The sequence below is a fragment of the Eptesicus fuscus genome, chromosome 11 (assembly GCF_027574615.1).
Source record: "Eptesicus fuscus isolate TK198812 chromosome 11, DD_ASM_mEF_20220401, whole genome shotgun sequence".
NCBI classification, from domain to species: Eukaryota; Metazoa; Chordata; class Mammalia; order Chiroptera; family Vespertilionidae; genus Eptesicus; species Eptesicus fuscus.
The window spans coordinates 53,465,614-53,488,261 of NC_072483.1; the positions used below are offsets into that span (position 1 = coordinate 53,465,614).

General features: G+C 37.1%; 1 protein-coding gene across 7 annotated transcripts; it reads left to right on the forward strand.

Moving 5' to 3' along the window:
• The first annotated feature begins 5,469 nt into the window (after positions 1 to 5,469).
• Positions 5,470 to 22,266, forward strand: RBM45 (RNA binding motif protein 45). 7 transcript variants are annotated; one of them, XR_003616362.2, is made up of 11 exons: positions 5,470 to 5,885; positions 10,487 to 10,609; positions 11,909 to 12,035; positions 14,713 to 14,835; positions 15,620 to 15,799; positions 17,146 to 17,275; positions 17,450 to 17,534; positions 17,737 to 17,903; positions 19,475 to 19,675; positions 21,800 to 21,845; positions 22,011 to 22,266. XR_003616362.2 is itself a non-coding variant. In XM_028140898.2 (11 exons), exons 1-9 carry the CDS (start codon positions 5,586 to 5,588, stop codon positions 19,665 to 19,667), a joined length of 1,428 nt encoding a protein of 475 aa, XP_027996699.1. In that variant the 5' UTR covers positions 5,470 to 5,585; the 3' UTR covers positions 19,668 to 19,675; positions 21,814 to 21,845; positions 22,011 to 22,266. The 7 variants fall into 7 exon arrangements, 6 of the variants coding, with proteins under 6 accessions (XP_027996699.1, XP_027996698.1, XP_008136741.1 ...); XM_028140898.2 differs by having other exon boundaries at positions 21,814 to 21,845; XM_028140900.2 differs by lacking the exon at positions 21,800 to 21,845 and adding an exon at positions 6,953 to 7,144 and having other exon boundaries at positions 5,821 to 5,885.
• Positions 22,267 to 22,648: the final 382 nt, after the last annotated feature.

Genomic DNA, 22,648 nt, shown 5'->3' on the forward strand with positions numbered 1-22,648 from the left:
ATGTTTATGTTATTCTGACAATATTGAAAAATACGATACTGGTTAACTAAAGTTAGCTATTAGAGAGAGGCTAGTACTTCATATACAGTAACCTGCAAAATTAATATCTTACCAATTTCTTTAAATCTATGTGGAAACCCAAAACGGTGTTAATAACACACCTAAAGGGAAGATAGAAATTTTTTCTGGGCAGTATACAAAATAGCCAAAATGTTAATCAATATTTTAGATCTGATTAAAAAAAAAAAAAAAACACTGTAAGGAAACTCACTTTATCTAAGAGAGCTTACTTAAGAATTCCAAACTTCACTCAAAACACTGCATTCAATTTCTAGCTATATGAGTTTTATCAGTTATCTAGATAAAGAATTCACTGAGTCTTTGAACAGGAGCCATAAGGAGAAAGACTAGTCACAAAAACAAATTTCTGTCTTTTAGCAAAATACATTCACTATAACCATGAAGCTCATATCATATAAAAACTAAAAATTATCTCAATACTACCTAAAGAATCTTTATTTCAAATTTTTATATAAAGCAGAAATATTAAATTAAATGTTATTGGTACCAATTCCAGAAACTAGACATTTTTAAAATATATTTTTATTGATTTCAGAGAGGAAGGGATAGGGAAAGAGATAGAAAAGTCAATGATGAGAGAGAATCATTGATCCACTGCCTCTAGCATGCCCCACACTGAGGATCGAGCCCACAACCTGGGCATGTGCCCTGACAGAGAATCGAACCATGACCTCCTTGTTCAAAGGTTCATACTCAACCACTGACTTGCGCTGGCTAGGTGCTAGACATTTTTTTAAAAAGAAAAAAAACTAAAGTTTTCTTTACTCATATAGATGTTACATGCAGGTCACTTAAGAGAAAATTTCCACTATTAACTGTTCAAACTACCAGTGTTGATAATAATTAAAACATTCACTACTGCCATCTTTAACCACTTGCTGTGCAAGTACCAATGACCCTTGCATCAAAGTGCATTAAAACCAACAGATTCAGCAATGGCAGAAAGGAAGGAAGACTAGGAATGATACTAAGGGAATTAATTTTGTCCTATAATTATTGGGCACTCTACTAGTATTTAGAAATTCAGAAGAAATATCTCACTGAAATATGTGACATGTGGTATGAGAATGCTAACTCATCCAGGAATGAAGTAATTCTAATGCTAAATAGGATAAGAATAGCAAACACAGAAGGGGTAGTGAGGGTAATCAACCAAAGAACTTGTATGCATATATGCATAACCCAAGGACATAGACAATAGGGTGGTGAAGTCCTGGGGCAGAGGGGTGGGGTGGGTTGGAGGGGATCAAATGGGGGAGAGCGGGGAAGGGAGTATATGTAATACTTTCAACAATAAAAATTTTTAAAAAGAATAGCAAACACTTATATATGCTTACAGTGTGCCAGGCATAGTCTAAGCTCTTTATATACAGGATAGGGCAAAAGTAGGTTTACGGTTGTTCATATGGAAAATAATACAATGATCCTATCTAATAAAAGAGTACTATGCAGATTGATCATCACTGCAACACACAATATAGCTGCCCCCATGTGGTCAAAGATCCTGCCCCCATGTGGACACAAGATGGCCACCACAAGATGGCCAGCAGGAGAGGGCAGTTGGGAGGCACCTGGCCTGCAAGGGAGGGCAGTTGAGAAGGACCAGGCCTGCAAGGGAGGGCAGTTGGAGGTGATCAACCCTGCAGGAGAGGGCAGTTAGGGGTAACCAGGCCGGCAGAGGAGGGAAGTTGGGGGCAAACAGGCTGGCAGCAGAGTGGTTAGGGGGTGATCAGGCTGGCAGGCAGAAGCGGTTAGGGGCAATCAGGAAGGCAGGCAGGCAAGCAGTTGGGAGCCAGCAGTCCTGGATTGTGAGAGGGATGTCCGACTGCCCGTTTAGGCCCGGATCGGGCCTAAACGGGCAGTCGGACATCCCTTGAGGGGTCCCAGATTGGAGAGGGTACAGGCTGGGCTGAGGGACAACCCCCTCCGTGTACGAATTTCGTGCACTGGGCCTCTAGTTAATAAATAATAATACAAGAATGAACTCTGTGTTTCACACACTCACAACTGTAAACCTACTTTTGTCCCACCCTGAAATATTAATTCATTTAATCCTCACACCAGCCCTGAAAGATAAATATTAATATTCCTATTTTTACAGATAAGGAAAATGTGTGTTTAGGAAAACTTGAGAGAGGAAAGTAGCTTACCTGTGGTTACATCATTACTCAGTGAGATGTGTGTGGTAAAGCTGTGACAGAGAAATAAGAATATTAAAATATTTTTAAGTGTTCAGCAATCAAGGAATTTGAGAAAGTGACTGAAATTTTGGTGAATTAGGTAAGTGGAAGGTTTACCCAATATTCTTTTTTTCTAGAGCCCAATCCAAAATACTTTTCTGCCATGAAGAAAATGTTCTTTTTGAGCACTGTCTACTAGTCACAAGTAGCTTTTGAGCACTTAAAATGTGGTTAATGTGACTAACAGAATTTTTAATTATTTTAATTATAGTTAACCTTAATTACTTTAAATTTAATTGAAATAACCACAGTACCCAATGGTTTAATAAAACTATCCTAAGTGGTACCTAAGTGTGAGTTTTGTTCTGTGAACTACATATTTAAAAGATGTCTTCAAATTGATTCAAAAGGACCAGGTATACTGGAGGGGAAAAAATCAAAAGTTAAATATTCTCAAACTCAAATGAAGACATGCAAACTCAAGAAAACAGAAACTACCATTTTCTGAGTGCTTACCATAGGCCAGGGTAGGTGCTTGCATATATTACCAGTAGGCTTTAGCCTTACAGATGGAAAATGAAAACTTTGGACTATATGAAAGTTTCTAATTCATCACCAATAAATATCAGTGGCAAAATCTACTAAATATTGGCAAATAAGGCAAAATAGTTTTACTTAATTAAATATATGAAGACAAATATCGATAACCAGTAAGCTTCATTGCAATTACATCATAATTCAAGAAAATCTGAAAAACAATGACAAGAATTTACTATTTTCTCCTTGCATTTCAAAAATAAGTCACCTCTCATTTCAATATTACCTCTTATTTTTTTAAAAAATCAATAAAGTCTTGCAAGAAAATTTTCAAGGGAAATCTGAATTTCATTTGAAATACATATGTGTTTATCATTCTAATAATTGTGAATTATACACTACGTGTTTTAAAGACTTTGAAACAATTTAACCTGCAAATACCCAGCACATTTTTTCTGTATGTAAGACCAACTAATAATCATTCTTTCAAACCTCAGAATTTCAGCTGTTTTAATTACATGTAAATCATGTTCAAATATGATTTCATATTATTTGAAACATAACAACTGTCATTATTGAGTGATGGAAATGTTCTAAAATTGATTGTGAACATATTAAAAACTATTTAATTGAACACTTTAAATGGGTGAATTGTATGACATATGAATTATAGCCAAAAGAAGTGTATTTAAAATAAATTGATGCCAATGAAGAAAATATTTATTGTATTTTAGTAATTTATAGGTACATTTCTTATTTTTGTTGACTATGCGGTAATTCACATGATTGAGTGGCAAAGAAATTTTGCTTTCTTAGCATTTCCCAATATATCTGTTCCTGGTTTTGCTTTATGCAATCTTTAATTTCTTTAAGAAAAAAAAAGTAACTTCTCTGAATATCAGCCAACAAATGTTTTACAGAGCAGAAATTGTCCGGTAAGTGGTTGAAGAAAATTGTATATTTTCCACCAGATGGCACTGGTGTGCAAATAGTATTGCTAGAATCTTCACACTTCCTCACATCAGTAAAATTGTTATATTACCACATTGTTTTCATTGACACAAAGATTTTGATTGGTCTGGATAAGATAAAAAGAAGTGGAAAGTTAAGATAAAATACCTCCTTGACTTGGGGGGGTTGGGGGGGGGAGAAGGAGACATATAATATTTTAATCAAAAAGAATAAATAAATTTTTAAAAAAATACCTCCTTGACTTGCTAAGCTCCAGGGTAAATGGAGCCCTCCTTTTAAAAATGTGGAATGAAATGCAAGGAGAAACTGTCAGAATCTTGTGCTAAATTCAGGGTGAGAACCCAGAATGTCTGACTGTTAGTTGTCATCACACAATTATACAATATACAGAATTGGGGAGCAGACACCATAGTCAAAGAGAGCAAGAAAATAAATCTCCATTGTGCCATTGTACATATATTATCTCATTTGATCTCTAAGCTATTGGTTTCATATATATATTCTCATCTAATCCTAACTATATAAGCTTAAACTATTAACTGCATGAGGGAAGCAGAGTGACTATTTTGTTTAATACTATATCACTTCAGTATAGCTCAGTGCCTAACACATCAAAAACATTTGCAGTCAATCAAAAACATTTGTTTTAGATGAAGACGAATTAATTAATTAAGCTTGGAAAGTACCCCATTTAATAGGTAATATTATTTCTACTTTACAATTGAGGAAACCGAAGTTGGAAATATGAGGTAACTTGTCCAAGCTCACACAGTTCAGGCAAAACCGTTGAACACAATCAGACATTACTTTGCATTATATATTTTCATGTAAGATTTCCATAATAGAATAAAAGTCCTCTGAGGGCAGGAATCATGTCCTTGCTATTTCAGATTGTATGTCTAGGTCCTTGACCAGAGCCTGGAACATAGTTGGCACACAATATTTCTCTAAGTTCATAGCAACCCAGATCTTAGCAGTCAAGGAACGAACAATCAAAGAGCTCGGCTCCAGGACCACTTTCTAGTTTATTCCTTTCACTTCATTCCAATGCCAATGCTATATCCAGGCCTTATTTCTGGGATTTTGCTAGTTTTCTGAAAACCTCTCCTCAAGGCCCATTAACAGGAAGCCTTAGAAGTTATTATGCCTTAGAAGTTATTATCCACCTTATCATTTCTCCTACTTTCACAGTTGAGTAGTCTACCCTTTCTGCTCTCAAACGCCCAGGGGTGCTTGTGGGAGTTGAGCAGATTGGCAGAGGCATCGGTTCCGGTTTGGGCTCTGTTACCTGGATCTCTGTTACCATGGGCTATTCCACGAGCCTCAGTTTCCTCATCCCAATTTTCTCAATAAATGAGGCTGGAATTGGATGAGCGCAAAGGTTCCTTTCAGCATTAAGGCTTTTCCATTTTAATGCTATGGTTCTCTTTTGAGCTTATGACCAACATGTTAAGTCTGGGGAGAGAATCCTCTGAAGGTGGTGTAAAGCCAGAGTTGGAAAAGCCTGTGCAACAACCAGGCTGTTCTGGCCACAGGGTACAGGATGGCACACCTGATGTGTGGACTTCGGCTCCACTCGATTCAAGACCAGGACTGGGTCAGGCTCCTCCGGGTCGCCAGGGGGCGCTGCAGGCCACTAGCCAGAAGCCGGCGGCCGCGCACAGCGGGACAGCGCCAGACTCTTACGTCTTCCGGAAGCGGAGCGCCGGATCCGCAACGGCCAGGTGTGCGACAGCGGCGGCGGCGGCGGGCCGGGCGGAAGCCAGGAGAGCTGAAGGCGACTGGGCCTGGCTCCCGCGCGTCTGGTGGGACGCCATGGACGAAGCAGGCAGCTGTGCGAGCGGCGGAGGCTTCCGCCCGGGCGTGGACAGCCTGGACGAGCCGCCCAACAGCCGCATCTTCCTGGTGATCAGCAAGTACACGCCCGAGTCGGTCCTGCGGGAGCGCTTCTCCCCCTTCGGCGAGATCCAGGATATCTGGGTGGTGCGGGACAAGCACACGAAGGAGTCCAAGGGCATCGCCTTCATCAAGTTCGCACGCAGCTCGCAGGCCTGTAGGGCCATGGAGGAGATGCATGGCCGGTGCCTCGGCCCCTACGACACCAAGCCTATCAAGGTGCGGGTGCCCGGGTCGGGATACCCGCGGGGACGGTGTTCGGCGGTGGGGGTGGGTCTCGGGCCTCCCTTCCCCTGCCGCTGTGTCGGGGTCGGGCCGTGGTGGTCGGTCTGTCTGCCCCCGGCGGCGGACTAGGCGGCACCTGGCATTCTGGGGACGAGGAGCGGGGAGGATGGCCTTGGGAAGAGGGTTTTTCAGGACCGCTCGCGAGCCTGCCTCGGGGTGCAGGGGTCGGGGGGGAGGTGCGGAAAGAACATCCGCCCCCCGGGTCTGGCCTGGCAGCTGTGGCGACTCCGGCCACGCCCCCCCTCCCCCCCCACGTCCACGGTCCCTCCCTAATCTGGAACTCGGGATTCCTGGCCCAGCTCTGGCCCTGGCCTACTTTGAGGACTTCTTTGACCCTCCTCTCTCAGAACAACCCCCCACCCACCCCCAGGTTACCGTTATAAAAACAGGGGACTCTGCTTTTCCACAGTTAGGTATGGGGTCGAACCACTTGATAAAAGTGCATTAAACTGTGGCTCTCTGGTGTTGGGCATTTTCCCACTACCTGACAAATGTATGTAATATTCAAGTGCAGGTGATTAAAATGGCTAATACTACATATTTATCCCCTTTGTGATTCTCAAAACCATTTTCAATAAGCCCTATTTGCGACGGTATTAATAGCACGTGTTCTGTTACTGCCGCTTTTCTTTGAAAGCAAACCAAAGTCAACTGCGTTAAGAAGAGCCGAATCATTGTGATGGATGGTAGTGTAGTTGTAGTAAATGCTGCTTTGTGTACTTAGTTCACCCTAGTGGTATTTATATTTAAGTTTCTTCACTTGTCTGTAAAATTAAGATAAATGACACGTGGCGGGAAGGGTTATATGACAAGCTATGCTTTTAGCACAGTGCCTGGTACAAGGTAAGCCCTCCTATATCCTTGTTGTTGCCAAGATGTCATTCCTTACTTACTGTGAACTGAGAATCTAGCAGTTGCTCAAGTGTACCCTTTTGTCCTGCAGAACTAGTTAGCTTTCCACAGAATTCTGCTTTCTCAAAGTTTTTTTCCATTTACTACAGAAAATGAGAAGAATATTACAAATATGGACTTATATAAATGAGAGACAGAGATATTTCCATTTCTGGAGGTCTTTCCTTTACCTGCATATGCAAAAGAGGAGGTGCCTGGGACTGCACCAACCACAGTAGACCCTCCTCCCACCTCTCCAACCCTTTGACATGGGTGACAACAGATCATCAACAAAACTAATTGTAAGGCCACAGCATATTCTAGATCGGGGGTTTGCAAACTTGTTTTCTAAAGGGTCAGATAGTCAATATTTAGGCCTTGTGAGCCACATACAGTCTGTCAAATACTCTTTATTTTCAACGGCCCTTTAAAAATATAAAAACAATGCTTAGGTTCTAGGTTGTAGAAAAACAGAAGGCTGTAGTTTGCTGACTCCTGCATTAGATTGATCATTTTCATCTCCTTCCAATTATGATCTTAGGGAAGAGGGTTTTTATACTTTTGAGTAACATAACCACAGAGATTATAATGGAAAACATGCTCTAAATTTGAAACCCATAGATCTTTCCGTCATTAAATTACTATAAGATAAGTAAAATTCCCAACACTGAAATGCACCTTACCTTTTGGCCACAGAGAAATTAAATTATTCCCAAAGATAATGAAAGTTTAAATTCTGTTTCTCACATTTTTCTTCACTCATTTTCAGCCAGAGGGTTGTTTCACTACAGTGCCTACCTAGACAGTCTTAAGTTCATTCTTCATCAGCTGCAGCTTGAGCTATCTTCCACTGGAATGTAAATCTTTTTTCAGTATTCACAGTTAAATTAATTCAGCTTTAATTTTTATTTTTTTTCATGTACTTTGCTTTTGCAAAATCCCGAAGGATCTATCTACAAGAAAAATTACAAAATTACAGCACCAGGCCTACAGCCAGTTGATTGTCCAAGTAAAAGTCATTTTGTTACCAGCTACATTATCTAAAGGAAAACAGTACACCTAGAAAATACAAGAGAAAAATAATTGATTTTTAGCTTGCAAGAATGTCTCTTAGAGCCCATAGTCTGTGAACATAAAATCTCAGGAGAAATCATCCACTAGGAGATTAATTATACTTGTTATCTACTTATATACTGTCTCCTTTATCAGATATATGAAACATTCCAGTCTGCTAATATTTAGAAATTTGTGATCTAATGGCACCTTCCATCTCAAATCTTATTACCTGAGACTCCTTTTCCCTCCCTAATATCCTCCCATATACTTAAAGGATCCTTATTGTCCACTAGACTAACTTTATAGTGGGCCATTTCTGCATTAGTCAGTGTTAATATCTCATAATATAGTGAACATACAGTGAAGATTTACTGAAACTGGAAGTAGACTCTACCTGGGGATATATATCTGGCTGTGTCTTGTAAGCAAGTTCCACACCTCTGTGACAGCTGTTTTCCAAGCAAACATAATCTTTTTAAAAATAATTCTTTATTGTTGAAAGTATTACATATGCCCCCTTGCCCCACCCCAGGCCCTTACCGACCCATTGTCTGTGTCCATGGGCCATGCACAACCTTCTTTTTCAATATTCCTAAAATCTCATGGCTTTATAAGCTCTGGGTTTTTTACTTAAAGGCTTTTTAGTTGCTGCCTTTTACTGTGTAATACCATAGGTCCAGATTTTGTCATTCTTAAATGACATAGATCCCCCCTTTAAAAGAAGAAAAAAAACTCTCAAAAGCCTTTGTGGGGCAATTTATATTAATTTTATTACTTTTCCTCAAGTTATAAAAATAAAACTAGCCATTAAAGTTTTTGTGCTTATAGCTCTATATAGAAATCCACAATCCTATTTAGAGATTTTTAACATTACTCTGTAATAATATAAAATGGGTGGGGAACTTTTTTCAAGTGCCATTTGGAGATTTATAACACCATTTTCAGGCCATATAAAATTATCAACTTAAAAATTAGCCTGCTATATTTGGTCAAACATTTAATTAGCTCACCCCTAATGCCTTGGCAGGGCCAGACCAAATGATTTCGCATGCCTCATATGACCTGTGGGCTGCACATTCCCCACCTCTGATAAAAAACCAAGGCAGTTTTACAAATTAAAGCAATATAAAACTATATTCCAAGTAATAATCTAATGTCATAGATGATGTTTCAATAAAACTAAATTATCAATAGTAGAAAAATAGAGCCTCAAATCATTCTGTATATTTTCTTACTCAGTACATCATTTGCATTGTCATTGAGATGATCCAGAGTATGGTATTTTTTATTTTTTTTTTTTTTTTAATTCTCACCCGAGGATTAAAAAACCTAGGTATGTGCCCTGACCAGGAATCAAACCCACAACCTTTTGGTGTACCAGATGATACTCCAACTAATTGAGCCACCCAGCCAGAGCTATCTTTTTTTAAAAAATATTGATAGAAAAAAATTAAAAATATGACCATCTAGAATTAAACCCAACTATGTCAAATATGACATTAAACAAATATACTAAACAGTCCAGTGAAAAGGCAGAGATTGTCACCTTGGCTGGTGTGGCTCAATTGGTTGGGCGTCTTCCCATGTACTAGGTCTTACCATGAAAAGGTTGCCAGTTCAATTTCCCATCAGGGCACATGCCCTGGTTGTGGGCTGGATTCCCAGTAGGGGGCATGCAGAAGGCAGTCAATCAGTGTTTTTCTTGCTCTAAATATCAAGAAAAAAAAATTTTTTTTAAAAAGATTGTCGGGATTTTAAAAAAAGAATTAACTAAATTCTATTTACAAGAGACACTTTGGGTATAAAAAATACAAAGTGGTTGAAAGTAAAAGAATAGAAACAGCTGTTGTGGTATCAGACAAAATGGTCTTCAACAGGAGAGGAGTAGTAACATAAAAAATATCAGTCAAAAAGTACATAACAATCCATATTGTTATGTAGCCAGTAATAGAGCTTCAAAATACATTATGCATTATTGATAGAACAAAGGAGACAAATTCACAATCAGATTTTTATACATTCCTCTCAGTATCTGATAGAACTAGTAGACAAAATCAGTAGATATGTAACATTTTAATAACACTTAACTATAAATTGACATTTAGTGAACACTACCTAACAACTGCAGAGTACACATTCTTTTTTAGTGCATTCACTATTGTTTTTGGTAAACTGGAATCCATTTCGAAAAAATAGTGCAGAGGTTGGTAATAGCTCATATAAAAAGTCACTGCAGCCCAGCCAGGTGCCTCAGTTGGTTAGAGCATCGTCCCATACACCAAAAAGGTTTCCGGTTCGATCCCCAGTCTAGGTGCATATGGGAATAACCAATCGATGTTTCTCCCTTTCTCTCTCTAAAATCAAACATATCCTTGGGTGAGGATTTTTTTAAAAAGTCATTGCAATAAAGATTGCTTAAAATTTTTTCAGTAGGGGCGTGCAGGAGGCAGCCAATCTATGATTCTCATCATTGATGTTTCTCTCCCTCTCCCTTCCTCTGAAATCAATAAAAAATATATTTTAAAAAAAAGAATAGGAAAACAACTGATTTTTTTCACATTATTTTGTGGAATTTGTTTGTTTCTTAGGTTTTAATTGCTCAGTCCAGATCATCTGGAAATCACCGAGATGTAGAAGATGAAGAACTTACAAGAATCTTTGTTATGATACCAAAGTCCTACACAGAAGAAGATCTACGGGAAAAATTTAAGGTACTTATGTTTTCTAATCAGCTAGCATTTGATAACTCATAATCCTAAATTGTTTGCACAGTTACTAAATCTAAAGTGTGGTATGAGTTAGATCATTAGATTGGTGGTGGGGAATTAAATAACTATTTTTAAGTTATCTTTTTCAATCTGTTTTTTAAGTATTAAACCTAGAATAAAGTAACTTTAAAAATTATAGAGCCATAACCGGTTTGGCTCAGTGGATGGAGCGTTGGCCTGCAGACTGAAGGGTCCCAGGTTTGGTTCCGGTCAAGGGCATGTACTTTGGTTGCGGGCACAGGAGGTGTGCAGGAGGCAGCTGATCGATGTTTCTCTCTCATCGATGTTTCTAACTCTCTATCCCTCTCCCTTCCTCTCTATAAAAAATCAATTAAAAAATATATATATACATATATAAAAAAATTATAGAATATATAAAAACTGGAAAATACATGCAAGCATCTTGGTGTATTAGTTCATATAACCTTTAAATTAACTCTGTGAGGTACAGCTATTAGCACCAGTTAACAGATACAGAGACAACCACAGAAAAGATAACTAAACCACTTAGTTAATAAGTTGCTGAGCCAAGATTTGAACCAGAAGGTTCAATTCCAGAGCCTCTGCTCTTAACCACTAATGAGCTAGACTTTGCAGCTCTCAGACCATGTTCAAATTCTTACTCTCCCTTTATAACTTGGGCAAGTTATTTGATTTCTCTACGGCCCAGCTTCCTTTTCTGTGAAATAAGCAGTGTAATACATATACAAGGTGACCCCCAAAATATATATACATTTTAACAGCTGATGGCTCAGTTTGAAAATGAAATGTATTTTAATAGATACTGCTTTTATAATTATTCAAAGTGTGTGTATACATTTAGGGGATATCCTATATATATCCTTGAAGGACTGTTGTAACAATAAGATAGTTTATATAAAGCAAATGCTCATTAAATAAACATTTTCATTATTTTGGTTACTAGAGGCCCGGTGCACAAAATTCATGCACAGGTAGAGTCCCTAGGCCTGGCGGTGATCAGGACCCATCGGGGCCTTCCTTCCCCCAGCTGCCGGCTGGGGCCTTCCTTCATTCCGCACTGCCTCCTGGTGGTCAGTGCATGTCACAGCGAGCGGTCGAACTCCCAGTTGGTCAAACTCCCGAGGGGACAATTTTCATATTACCTTTTATTATTTAGGATTATTTGGTAAATAAGAGTACAAATAAATTTTAAGTTCTGAAATAATCCCTGTTCAATTATTAATTTTGACTCTTCTAATATATTTTTTTTAACTTTCATAGGTGTATGGAGATATCGAGTATTGCAGCATTATTAAGCATAAAATCACTGGAGAAAGTAAAGGTTTGGGCTATGTTCGATACTTAAAACCATCACAAGCTGCCCAAGCAATAGAAAACTGTGATCGAAGTAAGTATGTATTTAACATTGTTAAAAACTTTTAAAAAATTATAATTATTCTCAATAACTGAATTTAATTCTGTTTTTTGTTAATCATAACTACTAATTTAATCTTAGTGGGAGTTTAAATATATATAGCCCTCAGATGAAAATTATTTTGGGCTATGATTAAGCTTTCATTGAGGCCCCATCTTGAAAAGAAATAGTAACTATATTAACTTAGTAAGTGAAAATGTTGTTGCCATATTTTGATTATTATTTCTATAGGTTTGGGGTTTTCTTTAAGTGCATATTTTACAATATTAAGTATTTAAGAAATTAATCTACCCTTTCAGGTATTTTTAAAAAATACTTATTCTTATTTATATTAAAAAAATTAGTAAGTTTTCTTTAATATTTATTCATATTTGACCTAAACCCTAAATAGAAGTTAGTATATTAACAAAACTAGGTTAAGGATAGCATTTATAAGGATGGCTAATATAGGTAAGTAAATATACATTGGGTTAATTTCAAGCTAGAGTGACATTGATTAGATCTGCTGTTGCTGATATACATCCTGGAGAATTAGAATTATAAAGAATACAAGGAGCCCTAGCCGGTTTGGCTCAGTGGATAGAGTGTCAGCCTGTGGACTAAAGGGTCCCAGGTCCAGTTACGGTCAGGGGCACATGCCCAGGTTGCAGACTCGATCCCTAGTAGGGGGCATGCAGGAGGCAGCCAATCAGTGATTCTCTCCCATCATTGGTGTTTCTAACTCTCTCTCCCTCTCCCTTCCTCTCTGAAATCAATAAAAATATATATAAAAAAAAAAAAAAAGCCAAGGAGAGCCCTGGCTGGTGTTGCTCAGTAGTTAGAGCATCGGCCAGAGCACTGAAAGGTCACAAGTTCAATTTCAGATCAAGGGTACAAGGTTCATTCCCCACCCAGGTCCTGGCACTTGTGGGAGGCAACCAATCAATCTGTCCCTATAACATTGATGTTTCTGTCTGTTTCTTCCCTCCCTCCTGCCCTCCCATCCACTCTGTCTGAGAACAATAGAAAAAAATCCTCAGGTGAGGATTAATAAAAAAAAAAAAAAAATGGAAGCCAAGGAGAATTTTCCTTATTGTGATACTTCTAGACATATTGACCTTTAGAAATGCGATATGCAATAATTAAATTAGTGTGTTTCAGGATACTATAAAAATTTATACACACTGCAAATAATTACTGTTAATTAGATAACCCTAAGGTACACACCAAAATTTGCTCTCAGACCCATCTAAATTTCTCAGACAGCATTAATTGAATACCTATGGTATACTCACCAATAGGTTAAAAAGAGGCTTACAAATGAAATATAAAATAGTCTTGCCATTTAAGGAACTTATAGCTATACTATAGGCCCGTTGCACGAAGAGATTCGTGCAATAGGCCTTCCTTCCCTTGGCTTCCAGCACCAGAGTCTGCCGTCTTCGCTGCAGACTCCGGAGTCTGCAGTCTTCGTCTTCGCTGTGGCCAGAGTGCCACTCCTGTAGATCCCTTCGCCCCCCCCCACCCGCCCTCCCTCTCATAGCAGGCGTCCTGGCCCACCTGGAGCAGCTGGGTGGCTGCCATCTTTCTCCTTCTAATTTGCATATTCCCTCCTGATTGGCTGGTGGGCGTAGTGGAGTGATGGTTAATTTGCATGTTTCTCTTTTATTAGTATAGATTGAGTAGCCAGGATTAAAAGGCAAAAAATAGGGAGTAATAGAATTTTTAAAAGGCTTTTTGAAAGCAAAGTGTATGTTTTGTCTATTTCTGTCACCCCAAGTACCTAGTATAGTAACAAAACCTTAATAAATATTTATTGAGAACTTAAAGATACTGAAAATAGTCTACCAGAGGTGAAAAACAAGTACACTGAATGAACATGGGAATGCATTGGAAGTAGGATTTGCATCTGGTGGAGAGTAGGCAGGACAGAAGGTGAGAGCAGTATTAGCAAAGGCTCAGAGCTAGGTATAAACATGTCTTTGCATAATCCTGAGTAAAGCATAACATTTCTGTTGAGAAATTATGAGACAGAGATAACTAGATACACTGGAACCATGTGTGGGAGGTTAGAAAGAGTTGAAGCTTGGTCCACATTTGGATTGCCTTGTAGATTGTTTTAAAAGGAGAAAAACTATTTCAGTACAGTTGATCTAGCCATAGTATCAAGGATGGATTTCCAGGGAAAGAATTCAAACTGGCTACTTTTATCCTTTTTGGAGCCATTGAATAATACAATGGAAACTATGAACCTTCTTCTTTGAAACATGTCCATATGCATATGCATTTTGTTTAAAGTTTCAGAAGGTTCATGAAGGAACCTTCCCACCTTTTGAAGCTCATTCTTGCATCCTTATTTAAAATCCTGGATTCACAGGCAAAGAGACCAGTTGAAGGGTTGTTGTAATTAATTGAAGAGAATCAAAATTAAAAACAGAGGCAGGGAAGTTAGAGTGGAACATAACACCATCTTAGTATATTTCGAAGGAATAATCTTGATGACAGGTTGAATGTGAAGAAGTCCTATAGGATTTGATGTTGAGGAGCCTGGGACAATGATTTTTTTGGACACCCTGTATTTTTAAAGCTAAATCAGTCACTAGCAATCAAGTATATTTACGGGTATGTTAAATTTGCTCTGAAGCTTGAAATTCATGGATTCTCTTTTCAGGTTTTAGGGCAATCTTGGCTGAACCCAAAAATAAAGCATCTGAATCCTCAGAACAAGATTATTATAGTAATATGAGGCAGGAGACTTTGGGACATGAACCTAGAATAAATATGTTTCCATTTGGTAAGTGGGCTACCTTTACCTTATTGTGGAAGTAGTACATACAATCTCAATTGACTTTTTAAAAGTATTATTTTATTAGCAGTCTGTAAATATCACTTAGTGAATAAAAGTCGTACTGTAGTGGTACTTGTTTTTGTTTTGTTTTTAGTTTGTCATGACTTCTCATGTCCTTAATATTTAACACTTAGTTTAACTTTCAATTATAGTTTTCTATGGTTAGTTATGCACTTTCTCAATAATAAATTGTCACTGCCACCTTTTTGGGTGAGTTTCTACCTCTACGCAGCTGGCCAAAAAAGTATGAGAGACATATACAGATATTTCCTCAGTATTGAGTCCTAAAATTGTATCCCTAAGCCACTGTTGCTTTAGAATTAAAGCTAGAGAAAGGAGAGGAATAACAAAAGTAGTAAGTTAGGAAAAGGGGGAAATGAGTGGTGAAAGTAAAGACTGTGAATGTCATTTGGCACAAATGTTCTTTTAGAAGAATCACTTGTCATATTTTACAGTTTCGCATACTAAACATATTCCTATGAAATTAGACTACACATTTCTGCTTATGTTTCTGTGTTGAATGCTGAGCAGTGGGCAAAAGTTGTCAGTTTTCTTGTCATTGGTCCCTTTTGTTGGTGCTGATGACCAAGAGCATTCTACAAAATAGAGTGCCTTTGTTCAGTGGAATGGACTCAATGAAAGTTCATTTTCTTTTCTAGTATCTAAAGTGTTAAATGAATTCTTGAATGTATAGAAATTTAAAGATTTACTTTTTTCTATATAATTGAAGAGCAACAACCTGAATTTTCAAATTTTGACAAGAATGACAACAGAGGCCAAGAAGCTATCTCCAAACGCCTGTCAGTTGTATCAAGAGTTCCTTTCACTGAAGAGCAGCTTTTCAGCATTTTTGATATAGTACCAGGATTGGAATATTGTGAAGTTCAACGAGATCCTTATTCAAACTATGGTAAAATAATGTCTATATTATTTTTAAACTAGAGGCCCGGTGCATGAAATTCGTGCATGGAGGGGGAGTTGTCCCTCAGCCCATCTTGTACCCTCTCCAATCTGGGACCCCTCCCGGATTGGGCCTAAACGGGCAGTCGGACATCCCTCTCATAATCCAGGACTGCTGGCTCCCAACTGCTTGCCTGCCTGCCTTCCTGATTGCCCCTAACCACTTCTGCCTGCCAACCTGATCACCCCCTAACCACTCCGCTGCCAGCCTGTTTGCCCCCAACTTCCCTCCTCTGCCGGCCTGGTCACCCCTAACTGCCCTCTCCTGCAGGGTTGATCACCTCCAACTGCCCTCCCTTGCAGGCTTGGTCCCTCTTAACTGCCCTCCCAGGCTAGGAAACCTTGCTCTCTGTGGCTGTAGCCATCTTGGTTGGGTTAATTTGCATACCTGCTCTGATTGGATGGTGGGCGTGGTTTGTGGGGGTGTCAGAGGTATGGTCAATATACATATTTGTCTATTATTAGGTAGGATGTGTGTTTTGTTAAAATGGCTTTTCTTCAGTGATACTTCATATGTTAGATACTGTTTGTGTAACAATTTTTCTTTTTATTTGCTTTAAACTTTAAATACAGTGATTCCTTGATAAATAAACCCCTGGAATTTGTCTTTTTTATACTGAGTCATTTATTTTTTTTTAAATATTTTAACTCCCATGAAATAGAGCATTTTCTGTTTCCAGTAGTACAACAAAAACATCTCAGGATAGGACTCTTTTTTTTTTTTTCTTCCCACATCCTCTCCGCCCCCTTCCCTCTGAGCTTCCGCACTCTGTTTGTACTCTTGATTAATGCTAGGCAAACTTATAAACCCTTAAATATCCTCCTCATCCCTACATCTCTTTTTCTTAAACTTTATACCTTGAGATGAAACTTCTTTTCTTCACTTCAGGTACCTACTTTCTATTCCCACTCTTAATAGAAGCAAGGCTGTAATATCAGCCATTTGAACTTTTAATTAATTAATTGATTAAGTCTATTATCTAGTGTTAGTTTAATCCATCTTGTATTTTTAAAGCCTTTTGACTTTTAAAGGCTGTTTTTAAAGGGAGGCATTTAAAGGGAAGTATTATCCTTAAAATATCATGTTCATATTTTTACCAAAATCTGGCTTATACATTGCTTTGTAGGAACACAACTGTTACACCGGTGTGTAAGAGAACTTATTTTCTGTCACATTGATTCTGTATTTACTGTCTGTATGATATTAGGGTATTTTTACATTGTTTCATTTTTGTGGCAGTACCACAAAAGCATTCATTCTCTTTAACTCCTCTATATTATCTACCTTTGTTTTAGGTCATGGAGTGGTTCAGTATTTCAATGTAGCATCAGCTATTTATGCAAAATACAAGTTACATGGATTTCAGTACCCTCCTGGAAATCGGATAGGTGTTTCCTTCATTGATGATGGGAATAATGCCACAGAGTAAGTACCGTTCCAGGAGTGTCAAAAGCCAAGCTCTGGGTGTATGTGATTATGACTTGAAGAATAAAAATAGAAAATAATTAATCTCTCAGGTGAGGAGGCCATACAAAACAAGCTACTGTTAAGAGACTGAGTATTTCTAGTTTTCTGTAAATTATCAGTTGTTATCTTCAGTCTCCTTAGAAAAATGGCAACACAGATGGTAGCTGCACAGCTTGCATCAATGGTGTGGAATAACCCAAGTCAACAGCAATTTCTGGTAAGTAGGTAAGAATTTAACCTTCACAATACATCCATAGGGTATAAAATAAATGTGGCCTTGGTTTATTACCTATGTAAGAACATTTTCAGAGCTATAGTAAAAGACCACATAGGTGCCATGATATTCATCTCTTTAGCTCTTGGCTTAAGATCCCTAAAGTGTAGTTTTTCTTTTTCTTGTTTTGTACCTACCTCTTCAGCAGCAATTTGGAGGAAGTTCTGGATCACAGTTGCCTCAAATCCAAACAGATGTTGTACTTCCATCATGCAAAAAAACAGCCCCTCCTGAAACTCCTGTGAAAGAAAGACTGTTTATCGTGTTTAACCCTCATCCTTTACCTTTAGATGTCTTAGAGGACATATTCTGGTAAGATATCAGTTCCACAAAGTTACATTTTATAATATAATTTGTTTAAATGAGTCCTTTAAGCACTCACAATCTTGAAACTTCTTAAATCCAATACCTATCAGATAGAGATGACTTGTTCTGTGCTTTTAAAAACTGTTGATAGCACCTTTTAAAATATATGATCATTTCCTTCTCTGTCATTCACACATCCTATGTTTCCACACACACTTAATTTTCTGTTATTTTTTTTGAAGGCATAAAACCCATAGGATTGTTTTGAAAAGCATATGTAGAATGGACAGGTCATCTGTTTCTTCATATAAGATACATCTGCAGCCGAAACCGGTTTGGCTCAGTGGATAGAGTATCAGCCTGCGGACTCAAGGGTCCCAGGTTCGATTCCGGTCAAGGGCATGTACCTTGGTTGCGGGCACATCCCCAGTGGGGGGTGTGCAAGAGGCAGCTGATCGATGTTTCTCTCTCATCGATGTTTCTAACTCTCTATCCCTCTCTCTTCCTCTCTGTAAAAAATCAATAAAATATAAAAAAAAAAAAAAAAATAAAAATAAAAATAAGATACATCTGCATACACCTGTCCTCTAGAATTCTTTCCACATAGCCTTTTCAATGTAGTTGTAATTTAAATGAACAATGTTTACTAAGTATCTTCTGTTTTGTTCATAATCTGTTGTATCCTTAAGGATTTTATAGAAACTTCATTGAGTAAACAATTACTTGATTGTATGGAAGAACATATAATTAGTGTAAAAATGGGAAAGGCTCTTGTTTATTTCTGTTTTTAATATAACTCCTTCCTTAACTTTTTCTTTTTCCCATGTGCCTTACAATAAATGTTAGTGAATTAAAAAGATAGATAGGAAACTTTAAAGAGCTGCACAAAATATCAGGTATGTGGTTCAAATTCAAGTATTCTGACTCTCATTTAGCTGACTCATTTAGTTTATTTCTTAAACCTGTCCTCTGGTCCAGGCAGGCACTATGCTAAATGCTAGAGACATTGTATAAACAAAACATTATAATAGGTAAACAAGATAAAATAGTTATTGTCTTAGAGATAACCTTATTTAGGAGACATATAAGTAAATAGGAAATTTCAACCTGGTAAGATTAGTGCTATGAAAAGAGTGGACAGGCTGTGAACTTAGAAGACTCCCTGAAAGAAGTGAGGTATAGTGGAGACCTGAAGGATAAAAATAATTTAACCCAGAAAGTAAGCTGGGAGTGTGGGTGGTTATTCCTGCCAGAGAGAAAGTGAAAGAGGTTATTAGAATATGGAATTTGAGACTGAAGGAAGATAAAGCTGGAGAGGACAAGGAAACTGTCAAGAAAGGCTCACAAAGTATCTTAAGGAGTTTGTCTTACTCTGCAGGCAATGAGGAGCTGCTGAAGGGACTTTTAGGGAGGAAATGATATTTATGTTTCAGAAAGATCACTCAGAAGACAAGGTGGGGAATGGATTGGAGAGGGAACTTTTAGACCTGAGCAGCAGTAGATTTTTTTTTTTTAACTTTGTTTCAGTCGTTTGATTTCTGGATCACAGTTGATTTTTTTTTTTAACTTTGTTTCAGTCGTTTTGGTAACCTGATTGAAGTTTACCTTGTGTCAGGAAAAAATGTGGGGTATGCCAAGTATGCAGATAGAATAAGTGCTAATGATGCAATTAGTACTTTACATGGAAAGATCCTGAATGGAGTCAGACTTAAAGTTATGCTGGCAGATTCCCCTAGAGAAGAATCTAATAAACGACAAAGAACTTACTGATTCTTGAGGTAAGCCTTTTTTAATTTGAATTTTAAAACACACTGGCTTAATAGTATAACAAGAGGAATATGTATAATATAAACTTTAGGAGTTTCTTTTTAGTGATTTAGAAGTTGTCAGTTACAAGCACTGTGGCTTACAACTTTGCTGATAAAACCAGTTCAGAATAATTTTATAAAAATTTCTTTTACCTTGAACTTTTTAAAACGTAATAGGTTTCAATGTTTACTAGAAGAATGTTTTTGCCCTTCTATAAAATAAAATCAGATTTCAATTTGGAAAATTAATTACTTTTTGGTTTGTGAATGTCATAGATGTTAAGAGTTGAACTTTTTTACTATATGCTTTCATAAACATTAAAGTTGAAGTACTTATAAAGATTTTTAACTTGAAGACTTAATGACTTGCATTATGAAATGAAGAAATTTATAACAGTCTTTATAAAGAACGTTTTCCCTTCTCACTAATAAAATGCCTAAAGCACAATATCAAATAATAGAACTTTGAACCTAAAGTTGGTGTTTTCCTGGACTTATATATATGAGTTTGTGTTTTAAAACTACACATTCAGAAAAAATATTATTTTGTGCATATATGCATGAAAAAATAGTCCTGACAATATACCAAGAACCCTTTTGTTTATCATAAATAATGATACACACAGCCATATAAATTCCTTTTATTAGTTTTCAGAAATCGAACTTAAATTTTTGTTTTCTATAACAGTCAATTTATATCTTCATGGGTTGGGGAAACATTCTTGTAAATTTAGAAATGTTCAACTATTTCACATTTTTATTCTATAAATGAATTCTGAGTTTCAGGGGAAGGGGTGAGCGTTTTCTCTTCCCACACACACTAACTTCCCAAGCCCATTGCTGGTCAAATGATAGCCATTGGCAAGTACTTTAGATGCAGTTTTTTCACTTGAGGTTTTCTTTCTGATCAAGAGAATTAACAATATTAGGATGAATTGCCTCAAGCCTTCCTGCTGATGACCCTTCACCTAGTAGAGCAAGTTAAGTGGTTAGTTCCTCCTTCTCTAGAAGGCAGTTGACTATAGGAAGTGTTCATTGGGCCCATTGGGAGTAATCCTAATTTAGAAATGTTTTCAAATGTTTCATTTGATTACAAAACCACTCCCATTACTCCATACAATGTAGAAATATTAAATTGCCAGTTAAAAAAGAATTAGCAAGACTTTTTTAAAACAAGCAGTCATTTGTGTTTACAAATAAAACGTTAAGAACTGAATTCTATTTAGACAAGCTATCTTCTAAAATAGCATGAAAATGTATTTATTCATGTCTGTGGGTATTTCAACATATAGTTAACAATTTTTTTATTCAAAGAATTTTTGTCTTTAAAAACTTCTTAGTATCAGAAAAATATGTAAATTAATCTTGTGATTGAACCTTTCCTAGTGGTTATGCTATAGCATGGAGAATATTAGACTTAAAATCAGAAGGACAGGGTTTGAATTCCAGCTGACACTTAACTCACTATGATTGAGCAGATCTCTTCACCTTTCTCAGGCTTTTTTTTATGGTGTATTGAAAGAACAATATTAGTTATTAAAAACAAAATTTCTTATAAAATTTTTAAAAATATTTTTCAAGTGTGAGCCAAAACTCTTGTATTGGTGACTTAAGTGAAACCTTTTAGACATCATCTCCAAATGATGATAAACTAAAAGTTTAATGATACAAAACTTCCTTGAAGTCTGCTGGTACAGAACTTTACTAGTATAATACCCTGTAATAGTGATGTACATTCATCCAATTCCCCACATTTGAGGAGGTGCCTATTTTTCAGCATGACTAGTCATGAAATAATGCATCTACCATTTTTCCCTTATTGAACTATTTATTATACATATTTAGAGCAAAGATGAGGAGAGTCAGAGGACATGACACCTCCCAAGAAGGCTAGTTCCTTTCATATCTGAGGAATAAGCCCAAGTTTCAGTGAGCCACACCTAGGAAGTAAGAGAAGAAACTGGTCTAAGAATATAACTTTGAGAGTAGTTGACTGATGTTTTGAGATGAGGCTCATATACAAAATATGTCTCTATTTGAGGAAAAGAGAAATTCTAGTATTTCATAGCATTCTGATTTTGTATTAATTTACAGCACTTTCCTTCCAGAAATTCAGTATGTGCTTGCATCATCCTTCCAGGTAACTTTGGTTTTGCTTATTTGGGGGCATCTATGAATAAGTAAGCAGATAACATTGGTTATACTGAAATAAAGGAACAATTCCTAACATTTTAGGAATACTTTATACAACAGCTGTTTCCTTCCAGGTGATGATTTTCATACTTGTGTTGTGTTCTTTCTACAGAACAAAGACTTAATAATGACATAATCCTCAGCTGACTGACTGAAAATGTGACTGGACTCACTCCCTGTGGACAGTTGACAGCTTTTTTTTCATATGTTTGATAGTCTGTGCACAACATTGTTTTGTCTGGGGAGCAGGGATTGTTGACATGTGTTTCTTAATCTACACATTAATGCTAAAACTAATATAGCAGTTGTTTCTTAGAGCAATATGTTGTTATGTGTAGTAGAAATAAAGTTTTCTTTGCTTAACTAAATCATGCCTTATTTATGTGAAAGTTGAGAATGAAAGGTTTAATAGATAGTGTTTAGAATATGACTAAATGACATATTTCATTGATTTTGAGATGCATATTTTTCCACTTCTGCAATTGGAAATGTCTTGATTATTGATTGTGTATCATAGTGTAACTGACAGCCTTTTTTTCTTTCATAGTGGAACTTAAAGATGCTTCTTTCAATCAGTTGCATCTTAGATTCAATAAAATATGGTAATTGTTACTCAGTTTACACATAAAGATTGACTACTTACATTTACTCTAAGGCAAGAGCCAAACACATCATTAGAAATATTTTTATACAGTATTTTTATAGTTAAACTAGAATTTGTTGGTAATTTTATAAATATCTTTTAAGATC